The sequence below is a fragment of the Larimichthys crocea genome, chromosome XXII (assembly GCF_000972845.2).
Source record: "Larimichthys crocea isolate SSNF chromosome XXII, L_crocea_2.0, whole genome shotgun sequence".
NCBI classification, from domain to species: Eukaryota; Metazoa; Chordata; class Actinopteri; family Sciaenidae; genus Larimichthys; species Larimichthys crocea.
Window position 1 is genome coordinate 22,153,456 of NC_040032.1, and position 12,118 is coordinate 22,165,573.

The 12,118-nt window shown below is 39.9% G+C and overlaps 1 protein-coding gene across 3 annotated transcripts in view; it reads left to right on the forward strand.

The window, feature by feature from the left end:
- Positions 1 to 10,995, forward strand: part of gria1b (glutamate receptor, ionotropic, AMPA 1b) — a 62,312-nt gene extending 51,317 nt beyond the window's left edge. Inside the window, exons 16-18 of one of the 3 annotated variants that reach the window (XM_019276216.2) lie at positions 1,582 to 1,696; positions 6,736 to 6,870; positions 10,656 to 10,995. In XM_019276216.2, coding sequence (XP_019131761.2) covers positions 1,582 to 1,696; positions 6,736 to 6,870; positions 10,656 to 10,892 — 487 coding nt within the window. In that variant the 3' untranslated portion in view covers positions 10,893 to 10,995. Of the gene's footprint in view, positions 1 to 1,581; positions 1,697 to 3,086; positions 3,378 to 6,735; positions 6,871 to 10,655 lie in introns of those variants that run through there. The other 2 variants (XM_019276217.2, XM_019276218.2) reach the window with 2 other exon arrangements.
- The last annotated feature ends 1,123 nt before the right edge of the window (positions 10,996 to 12,118 follow it).

Consider the following 12,118-nt stretch of genomic DNA (forward strand, 5'->3'; position numbering starts at 1 on the left):
TGTTCTTCCTTTATTTGTCAAGTAATCGATGGAAGTTAATGCAACTCAAGGTTTGCTGCGCAGTAGTCAGTACTAGAATACATTTGCTGTTTTTTCAACCCAGACCAAATTGAAATGCTGGTTTCCTTTAATAGTATACCTCACAGACATCCTTGGTTATGGGAAATTAACCCTTGTCCTACAGCTAATCACTGCACTCATCACAAGACAATAGAGCAATCATCAATCCATTTACACATCATAGCCTGAATGAGTACCCCCAACAACTCCTTCCATCTTGTCCTGGAGGATCCCCAAGTGATCCAAGGCCAGTTGGGAAATGTAGTCTCCCTAACATGTCTAAGCTTTACCCATGGCTGTCGTCCCAGTCTGTCGTGCTTGGGATGTGTCCAAAGGAAGACTTCCCAGAGAGTTCCTCTCTAGGATTCTTCTGAAATGGCTCCTCTGACTGTGAAGTAGCAGCAGTTTAATTTCCTTCCTTTTTCACAGGGTGACGTCAACCATCATGCTGACTCACTTCATCCCTGTTGCTTGTATCCACAATCTCTTTTCTTCAGTTGTTCAGAACCAAGAATAATAAATAAGACCCTAATCCTGAACTGAGAACATGGCTTCAGTTGAGGTTAGCAATTGCCTTAACTGTATATTATATAACAGCCTGGGTAGTCCAAGGACATTGGATCAGTGCGCTTTGTGCCAAAGGTCAATCAAATTTAGACTAACCCCTGTGAAGGTTCCAAAGCCAATGCAGAAGTGCCTGAAAGTGAATCAAATATTATCTTCTTAGAGCTTTGAGCTTTGATCCTTACCTTTTGCCTTTTTATTGGGGAGACCACACAGTAGTGGTTCCATAGTGCATTTTCTGATTTTTCCTGACTGTGGGAGTCACCTGACCCCCAGACGCTCATCTCATCTCTAAGGGTCACGCCAAGAATGTTCTTGGAGCTGACACTAATTCAATTCAAGTTATGTTTTCAGTTAGAGGCAACACGCAAGGAATTGGCCATTTACAGTAAATGGTTGGAGAGTTAGATCTGACAGAAAAGGCTCTCTGAGAGCGCTTCTTCTAAATGTACTGCCCATTCCCTTAAACACATACATGAACATCCCATCTCGTAATGAGGAGTTGAGGTTGAGGTTGTGGGAGGAGCTGTGATGCTCACAGACCAGGTTTTTTTTTCAAGAGTTACTGTATTTCTTCTTGCTACAATCAGACTGGTTGCAAAAATGAAAGCATGGTTTGTGACTGCTTTTGCAGAATATATAAAATTTGATTTTGAAAAGGAGATTTGTTACATTCTCTGAATGGCCGAAGGATTTCGGCATAAGGCCAGAGAAAGGCTACAGCTAAAGCTGTGTGATACGCACAACTTTAAATGATGGAAAACAACATTTTAACAAGGTCTGGGTTGAGGAGCAGTGATCCTGTATTAAGAAAAAAAAAACAATCATTTTATGATTACATTAATAATAACATGCCTGTCATAAGTAGATGTAAAGATGTTGCTATCTTCACTATGGCAGTACTCTGCTCATTAACACATAGTTCCCTTTTATCCCTTATTACTATCATCCCCGTAGAAACCCTGTTAACTTGGCAGTATTAAAACTGAACGAGCAGGGCCTGTTGGACAAATTGAAAAACAGATGGTGGTATGACAAGGGAGAATGCGGCACCGGGGGAGGGGACTCCAAGGTCAGATCACCGTAACCCCCAACGGGTAACGACAGGCAATGGTACACGGGGGTAACCGGCAATAACCCACAACTTAAATATTAAGCATAAAACACTCCGGATGACACCATTGAAACTATACTGGAACTTATAATTTGGTGTCTTTCCCATAGTAATGCCACTGGTTCTACCTTTGGAATAGGAGATGGTTTGATTCATCAAAATGATTCACTGTCAGGCTTTCTTGAAGAAAACTTTCGATTTTCAGATCCAGGGAGTATTTCACAATAAAGTTGCAATGCAGAAAAAGGACCTACAAAGCAGAGATCCAGTTTAAAAGAGGCAACAGATTGATTAAATCCCAAAGTAAATAAAATTAAAAATCTCCAGTGGAACATGATCTGGAATGCATTCTAGTTTGAGGGGGTAATCAAGGTTGATCTATGATATATTCTGAGATCTACAACCAGAAGACATGTTTTGCAAAGTGTAAATGAACAAACAAACAGCATACTTTCCACCTGTGCATGCAAAAAACAAACATTTTGTTAAACAATCTGTTTTTAGTAATTCACCAAGCAAGCTAAACCTTGATATTAATGCCATTTTGTAAAGCTAGTTTCTTAATTTTGTCAATTCCAGTGAAAAACATTCAGCACCTGTTTTACTTACTCTATAGAAAGGAAGGCTGGACTGGTTTAGGTATATTCTTATTATACAGTTTATAAATGTAGGCCTCATGTAATTAATTGTATGAACAACAAAGGAGAATGGAAAATTATACATTGAACTATAAACTATAAAGCAACTGAGAAACTTTAAAACAAGATATCTGACAGTAAATCAGGATTCTTCTTTTAGCTTGCTCAGTAAAATACCCCCTCTGATCATCTTACCTCTGGAATGAGTTCCTTGTTTATGGACAGTGTTGACTCCATCCCCACAAGACTTCCAACAATCCTTCAACCTCTCTCCACCACAAAATAGTTCATATGTTTTCTAGTTGTTGGACAGTAGACTGATCCCGGAGTGTTTTCAGCTCTTGCCGGTTACCCAAAGTGATATAGTAATACACATCTCGCACGTAGGGAGTCAGGCCAGAATAAGCTAGATGGAGTATTAATGCATATCACTTTAATGCTGACATTTTCCAAAACAATTTTATGTGTGATTCTGCCTGTTTTTGTTTTTCTTTCTATTGTTGTTGTTGAGGTGTTCTCTGTAGCGTACCAAAGCATCTATTCTGCAAAGACCACTTTTGCTAAAATTGTTGCTGCCGTGGCTGCTGTAGCCACCACAGCATTGTTGCTGTGCAGCTGAACAATAACATAAGATAACATGGAGGTGCATAATGTTATTTATGTTATTTCCAACCCCCTCCCCCATTCCTTCCTCTCATGGTTCTTTGAAGAATCCCAGTAAACCTAGCAGTACTGAAGCTCAATGAACAAGCCGTCTTAGACAAGTTGAAAAACAAGTGGTGGTATGACAAGGGGGAGTGTGGACACAAGGACTCCGGCAGAAAGGTCAGTTCTTGAGGTCGCTCGGCCTGGTCACGAGGTCATGTGTTGGTTTACCCCACCCACTTTACCCCAATCAAACGCACACCCCCAGAACCCCAAACTTCAGCAGGTACACTCTAAAAAGAAAAATGCTGATATTTTTGCAAATATCTAAGTACTATTTTTTTGTGCTAATTGGAGGTTTTTCTGTTTCAGTTCAGTTTGTCTAAAATTAAATTGAACTTGTAGTTGGATGTTACATGGATGTAACTCTGTTTCCAAAGAAAATGATTATTGCAGTTATTTTTGCCACCAGGTATTGAACTTTAATATGGTAGCTAATCAGAGTACAAGGCTCAATCAGAAAAAAATGTTTTAGGGTCTTTAACAGCAGCACTTTGCTGCAGTGATGTAGACGTGTACTGGAGGGTGCGTCAGTACACTGTGATGTCACTAGTGGATGTGGTACTGATTAAACAAACAAAGTTAGTGACCTTCAGATGTGTTCGTAGGTGGTATTTGTTGGATATGTTGGATAGAGCCAGGCTAGCTGTTTTCAGCCCATTAGATTAGCTTATGCTAAGGTAAGATAACAGGCTGCTGGTGGTGTCAATCTTTTTTTCTCTATCTTAACTCTTGGCAAGAAAGCAAATAAGAGTTTGTTTTTTTTACTTCAGACTTTAAATTCAGTACCTGTCGGCACAAAAATCTGCCTTTTTATGACAATAAGTGAACCTATTTTTGGAGAGAAGAACTTTTTGTTTTTAGAGTGTAGCACTGCTGCTCAGCTGACCGTTCTGAAGAGCGGGAGGATGAATCAAACAAACATGAACACATAAATAAAAACCTCATGACTCCAATTCATACATGCGGCTGTCCAAGTTTGCTGAGGATATTTTCTGAACTTAGTTTCCACAAAACTCTCAAAAACTCTGTGTATAGTCAAATCAATTTATGCAAATTGATAAGAAAATGAGTCGGCCTTTAGCCGGTTCTAACAAAGCAGACTTTTTTGGAGATAAGGGGTTTTTATGTCTCCAGATCATGAGATTTCTTCAGAGGCTTTCCTCTGCTCAGCCGTCCTTCTGGTCTCCAGAATACTCTGTGGTCAGCACAGTTCACGAAAAGCAGCCATAGACAGACAGACGAGGGACTCTTCCAAAAAAAATTTGACTTTTTACATCACTTTTAATTGCAAATCTCCACTGCGTTTGTGTGCCACATTTACATTTATATTTTTAGACTCTCTTTGCGGTTGTTCTGTGTGCTGGAGTTCAGAAAAAGACACGTTTTCAGGCGAATTGTTTGTCCTACTAAAGAAAGAACGAGCTACGGATAATTTTTACACACATCAGATGTAAAAAGTCTCATTTTCAAAATTGCAAATATATTTTCCTCTCTCTCTCTCTCTATCTCCACTGTCACCCTATGACTCTCTGCCTCTCTCTCTGTTTATGGCTGCTGACCAAGAGTTGATGAGATGAAGCTACTGACCATAGCTTTACCACCCCCTCCTCTTCCTCCCCTCACACACTCACACTGATGTTTTTGTCTCCAATCTGTCATGTACCTCCTGTTTCCTCTAAACTCACTGTGTAACAAACCGCGACTAGCAAATGGGAGAAAACGTTCATCAGTGTGGCAGCGCAGAGAGAAGACTTAACGTCAGACTGAAAATGCAGTAATGAGACAAACGTGATCAGTGATGAGGACTTTGGTAACAAATAACCACACAGACACTTCAGGAAATAATAATAATGCAGATTTAACTTTAGCCAGAATTTAATTGTAATTGTTTTCTTTAGTATTAAAAGCAGAATTAGTCCCTGTCTGTCGTAGTATCGGGAGGCAATAGCATGCAACTTGGTTAGCAGTGAGCATCTTTACTCAATGCCGTCATCAATGAGTAGTTGTCTTTTTATAAAAAGTGGAAGAAGATTTGGACATGATGTGTGCAAAAAAATGTCTTGACTATAGTAGTTCGTGTTTATTTCAGTCTGACTTTAAAGTGTCTCTCAGTATAACTTCGCAGAAGCTGATTGGCTGAGGTTAACATGACAGTTTGGAGAGGAAAGCACTCTGATAGGCTCTCCCCAACTTCACAACACTTCCTGTTGAAGAGAGGCCCCGCCCACTCCGGGTGCTGTTTCCTGCTGTTCGTTTTTTTCTTCAATTAACAGGCTGCATGCTATTGGATGAGAAAGCTAAGTCACGCCCATCAAAATCCAAGTGATGCATGTGACAGAAGAACACACAGCCACCAACAACCAATCAAATGCTCCCTTTTTTTCTTAAAGAAATGTTTGCTCAGGATGTCAGAGTAGACTTTAGTTTTGTTTTTACAAGTTGAATAGACAGAAGTGATTTTAGTTTGTGAAGAAGAGCACAGATATGACTTTATTGTTATTTATACTGAGCATAAGTGGTGTAGAGAACCTGTGAAATCTGAAATGGTGCCTGAATTTTAGGCCAGGTAATTAAGAAAGGCAACAAAGAGTCTTAGTTTAAATTTTTTTGCATGAAGTTGCATGTGACAGATACATAAATATGCTGAAGGCTGTGGTTTGAGGCAATGGGAAGGTAATTTTACCTGAAACTTAAAGGGGCACTTCATCAATTAAGTACTCCATTTGCATAATGTTGGGGCGCTCGCAAGAAACAGATAAAAAATTCATGCAGCTTTCAGTCTCTAGTATGGGTCAAGCTCTAAAAATGCTCAAAATATACTACATGTCCTATAATGCACCTGGATAGCATTTATTCTGTATTTCCTTTTAAATAAAACTGAGAAATTATGTTTTGTCCATCATTTTGGACACACAGCTAAATACTACAATACCCATAAACCAGTCAGAGATTCAGATTGATTTAGAGGATTAATAAACACATTTCCACAGGAAGTGGCTATTTCTTGGCCACAGAGTTTTTTATGCACACAAGCATATACAGTACCTACCCAGATATTTACTAACACTGACTCTTATGGGAGAAGTAAACTTGAGCACAGATTGAGTGATTCTTTCACCCCAGAGTCAGTGAAGTAAATATTGGACTAATTTTTCACAAGTCTCATTTCTTCAGAACATTCAGACAATAAAATGACATTTTTCAGACTGAAAATTAACTTTGTCCGAGACCTGGCAGTCTGAGCAGCCACACACTAGCGACATCTGACAACACAGATTTCTCTTCTCTCTGTTTCATCAACAATGATCTATAACAACTGAACCAAAACTTAAATAACTTTCATCCATTCACACAACGTTCACAAGACTTCCAAACAAGGAGGAGGAGACCATGCCAACTTTGACACCGTTTCATAGTTTCATACACATACAGGATGATGAATAAGCTGATTTTGACATGTGAAATTAGTGGAGTGTCCCCTGATACCATTGTTTTCTCATCACAGCCTTTGAAAGTTGCAGAAGTGTGTTATTAGTTAGAAAGATGTTTTATTTTTAGCTTTAATAATGTTCTAGTTTATCTACATTAGTGATGTCATTCCTATACGTGCCATGATTGGTTGTCCCTGATCCCACCTCTCTGCGCTGACAGGACAAGACCAGCGCGCTCAGTCTGAGCAACGTGGCGGGAGTGTTTTACATCCTGATCGGTGGGCTGGGGTTAGCCATGCTCGTGGCTCTGGTGGAGTTTTGCTACAAGTCCCGAATTGAGTCGAGAAGAATGAAGGTGAGAAGTTCAATCAGCGTTTCACACAGTCCTTGTGATTAAATCACCGGGTAATAATTAATACATAACAGATAAGAGATTATTAAAACATGTTAAGCAAGTTAATGTGCCCATTGAAATGAAATTAAGCAGTGGAAAGAGGACAGCGTCAGAGTCAACAAGTCCCTTTAAGTGTACAAATCGCTTAGAGTAAAAGTACAAGTGTAGCATCAAAATATACTTACCAAATGGAAAATTACTTGCAGAATAGTCCATTTCTGAATAATGTATAATACCGATAATGTATAACTTCAAAGTTGCTATTATAAAAAATTAAATGTTCATAAATAAATAATAACTTTAGACAACAAATTTTTATAACAGCTAGTGAATACAAATCACTTGGCATTTTTTCTAATCAGTAATGTAATCCATCAGAAATATTACACATTATACTGGAATAAATTCCAAACAAAACAAACATTTTGGTTTCACAAATGTTTGTTTTTTCAAATTTAAATTAAATTCTACTTTTATATTTAACATTCACAGCCGGTCAGATCAAACCACAAACAGAACTGGCAAAAAACGATATGTGGGACCTTGATCCTTTTAAAGATTCTCATATTTTAAAGACGTCATCATAAATGTAATCAAACAATCTGAATCCATGTGAATGCAGCATAAATCCTACAAACTGGACCTTTAATAAAATCCTGATACATGAAGACATTTTCAATCATTTACAGTTGAAAATGAGCTACAAACTAATATTTCCGTTGCACCAGAGGACTGTGCACCATCTCGAATCTTTCATGGCTGCAGTTTTATTTGTTGATTATTTATCTGCAGCTTCACTGCAGTTCTCTGTAGAGCAGACCTCCAGCAGCCACAGGGCAGGATCACAAACATTACTGCCATCTGAAAGTGCTTCAGTTGAACACTTCTTATCTGACACTACGCTCTCGAGCTTCTCTTCATCGCCGACGTCTGTATGTGATGAAACTGCAGCCGCCTCATTACGACCCGATGGTTTATGCTGAGGCTTTGATGGGCTGCTCCAAAGAAACAAACATGTCATTAGAGCCATTTTCTCCACAGCAGAAGCACCAGCCTGTTACTCTCTTCTCTGCTGGACTTTTGTTATTCTCCTCACATGTGAGCACAAAGACTTTAAACCCTTCGCTAAAGGCAGCGGTGACACAACATGTGTGGAGGATTTCATCAGTCGGAGCAGATGGAGAGCAGGGTTACACTGCGGTTACCTGCTGCAGAGGTAGAGCACTGCAGCACACGAGACTACTAGTCAATACAGCATTATACTGTGATACTTCTCATACATTATTGATACCTGGCTGTAAATATTGCAGTATTTTGTTTTGTTGAGAAGGAGTGAATCTTTGCTTTAATGCTGACAACAGTTCATGGCTGTCTGCTTGTTATAACACGCGTTCATGCTGTTCCGTTTACACTGTAACGAGACGTAAAGTCGGACTGACAGGCTGCAGCGTTCATCACGCATCACAAAACAAAACTGTAATAACACACTGATGATTTAGCTTTTCTTAGAGGCACGACAGCGACATATAAATGAAACAATTGTCTGTGATAGAGGATGGGTCAAAACGTCAGTAATAAGACCAAGGCTTTGTTCAGACTGCAGATTGAACAAATTAGATTTATTGCTCAAATACAAATTTTTAAAGCAACATTGTGTAGAAGTCTGTATTTTTGTGATTTAGCACCCCTAGTTTCAGAGTTATAGACGGTTGTACATGTGTATTTGCTATGATTACATTATGTATGATCATAAACTAGCGACAGTCCAACAGCAAGAAGCCCAGCTCAGCTCGTTTTTTTGACGTGCATAGAAGTTTAAATGTTCCCAACACTCGTCAATGTCGCATTTAACACAAGCAGCCAATCAAATCAAACAAAACCGAAGGCTTTACAGCTTTTCCTTAATATTATGATGGAACAAATGCAGATAGTATCACACATACACCAAATATGGAAGAGACAGCATGATAACGTCATCATATCATGAGACTCCCACTTCTTGAGCTTGCTCTGAATTTTTAAACATTATGAAAATTAAAGTTTAATTTCAGGTGCTTCTGGGGAGGAAAAGCATTAACTTGGAGTGACAGACCTGCTGTTCAGATAGAAAATGTAATAGCAGAGAAGAGTTAGCATGATTACAAGGTACACATTACATCCTTCTATTTATTTCTTTTCTATTCAGGACACTAAATCACAAACCTGCTGTCAGATGTTTTAACAGGTGGATGTTCTGCCTGCAGGCAACAGCATTAATAGACTTTGTGCAGAGACAGATGCTGCACTGTTGTGTTTTGACAGCACATGTAGACTCTGACAATAAAACCCTCTATTAAAGTGAGAGTGATGGGCAATAGAGACAAGAAAGAAGGATCCGGTTCCCTCCGGTGTTTACAGTGCTTAGAGGTTGACTGAGGTGGATTGTAAGCTGTTAACTTGGAGGTGAAAGCAGGGAGGAAGATAAGTGTTTGACTTTGTTGTTAAGATGTGAGCGCGCTGGCTCAGAGGTGTTGTCAGTGTGAGAGCTGCTCCAGTAAATGAATAAACCTGGGATTTATTTGTACCAATCTTCCTGACGACTGTTGATGCCAGACAGCAAACAGCAAGGGAGAGTGGGAGCCTGAGAGGCCTGATCCAGGATATTAACTCTGGATCCACATCATTAGTTTCACCAAGAGGAGACACAGAGAGAGCTCTGCAATTCAAAAACAACTTTTACTGTTATTACTGTTGATGATGACTGAGCACACACACACACACACGCACGTACAGTAGTTATACTTACTCAAGACTGTGCTTTCCAAATAACATTAATAATTTGTTCAAAAACCTTCAAATGACCCACATTTTTACATTCGATACCAAAGCAGATGTTTCGTGACGTGAGGCAAAGATGGTGAGTTAGAGATGGATGCACACAGGTGTTCTTGAACACAACAGGAAGTTGTGCTGATTTGCAGCTGTGACACACACCTAATGGAGGCGATTAAGGCACTTCAATCCTGATTGCCAAATATTGGGTCAAATATCCAAATAACATCTTCTCAAATTTGGTCACACAGAAGGGATGCACATATTTTTTGATCCATGATATTGAGGATGTTATTTTATCGGATGATTTCTAATAAATGTTGATAAATTCGCAGAGAAATCACAGAAAAATGTATTTTTATTATTATCACGTAAGTGTGTTTATTACTTCTTTGTTTATTGCACAGTTGTGTTGTTTCCAGATTGTGTTTTTGTGAACGTTGGAAAAGAGATCTTTATTTCAATGAGACTACTATAAAATTGCAAAAAAAAAATACACACATGAACACATATGACACACAGACATGTTATTGGTTGAGATGTTGGCTGAGTGACAGAGCTGATACGTAATCAGGCATCCCGAGCAATTAGCAGTTTGGTGCTTTACACAGCAGCATCCCGGCAGTGCCCATGAGGTGAACTGACACCTCTCCAGCTATCCAGCCGTGCTCAGCACCGACTTGAACCCTCCAGTTCCCAAGCCAAGTTCCTGTTTACATCATCAAAGCAATATGAGAATGGCAGCCTTGTTGCTGACCTCAAGACAAAGTTTAGATTTTACTGTCATGGTTCAAAAAAGAGCTCCTCAATTATATCAATTATAGATTATACCATATAATATTTTTCGACTGAATCTCAAGTGCCTAAGGTTTTTACTCCCCTCTGTATTCATGAATCAATGGGTCTTTAAAGTTTTTTACTTCTCTGTCTTGCAGGAGCTCATTGATGCCGCCATGATGGGCACCAGCCTTGGTGGGATGGTAGGTGGCGGAGGAGCAGGAGGAGGAGGAGGTGCAGCGATGGCAGCGGGTGGTTATGGAGGAGGTGGAGCATCAGGACTCGGAGGCGAGAACGGCCGCGTAGTGGCGCACGATTTTCCAAAAGCTGGAGCTCAAGGTTTACCGTGCATGAGCAAAGCTGCCGGCCTGGGACTGGCCTCCACAGGGATGTGATCAAAACTGAGACTCCTGATTGGACCAAACGCTCCTGCTCGCCTGTCTGTCTGTCTGTCTGTCTGTCGGGAAGAAAAGAAAGGAGGAGACAAAAGAAGAAAGAATATAGAGGAGGGAGGGAAGGAGAATGGAGGGTTAGAAAAGAGGAAAACATAAAGGAGGAAAGAGAGGACGTGAGGAAATGAGAGAGGAGATGAAATGGAGAAAAAAGGAAGGAGAAAAGATGGAGGAGTATTTAGGTAGGCAGGCAGAAGGAGGAGCGTCCATGTTCAACACGACTGGACTCAATACAACAGAACTCTGATGAACAGAGAGCACCTGAACACAACACTGAATCAAATCAGTCAACGCGTTCCTACAAGACGAGTGGCAGGGCTTAACGAACTATTAAAAAAACTGAAACTTTTTCTACGAGCGCTGTCTTAAACTAAACTCCTCCTCTTCTTCTGCAATAATAGAACCAGGAGGAGAAACAGAAGGGATTTGTTTTTGTTTTTTTGTTTTTTTAACTTCTTAATTAATGTACCCGCTCTTCTTCTTCTTCCTCTTCTTCTTCTTTTCCTCATCCCACCCTTCACTCCTCTCCTCTTCCTCCAGTTCAGCAGTAACACTGAAAGCCCCGTCACGTTCACGCTAGACGCCACTTTCATATCTGAGACGGTTGAGAAAGTCCAAGTTCGAGCATGTTAAACATTTTTATAGACAGACACAGAGAAGCTTGCTGATAATATTCAGGTTCTGTGAGCTGCTTCCGTAATAATACAGCCTAAGTATGAAGACGGGTGTGTCACATGCACAAAATGCTTTTTGTTTGTATATTTTGTGGCAAATATATGATGTGATATTGTTAGAGGTCTTCAGCGGTCCAAAATGTTGGACCCAATCTGTAATGAACCTTTGGAAAAATAACTCAAATCTGAACAGACCCGGAGACAGTTACACCTATATAAGCCACAGGAACCTTCCCCAGAGATTAAGAACCGCAGAGACTAGAGTTTAAATTAAGTTCGGGAGACATTTTACCACTCCGAAAAGTCCCTGCACCTTACAAAAGTACAGAAACTTTCAGCATTGAACATATCTCACTGGTCGAGTATTTGCAGCATTTTAGTTCAGTTTGTTTTCCGTTCATTGTAAGTTAAGCAAACAAGAGATGGACCAAACGGCATCAGTCTTTACTTTTTTATACGTCAGCCGGATCTTCACAGGTCTTTAGACCGCTGTGG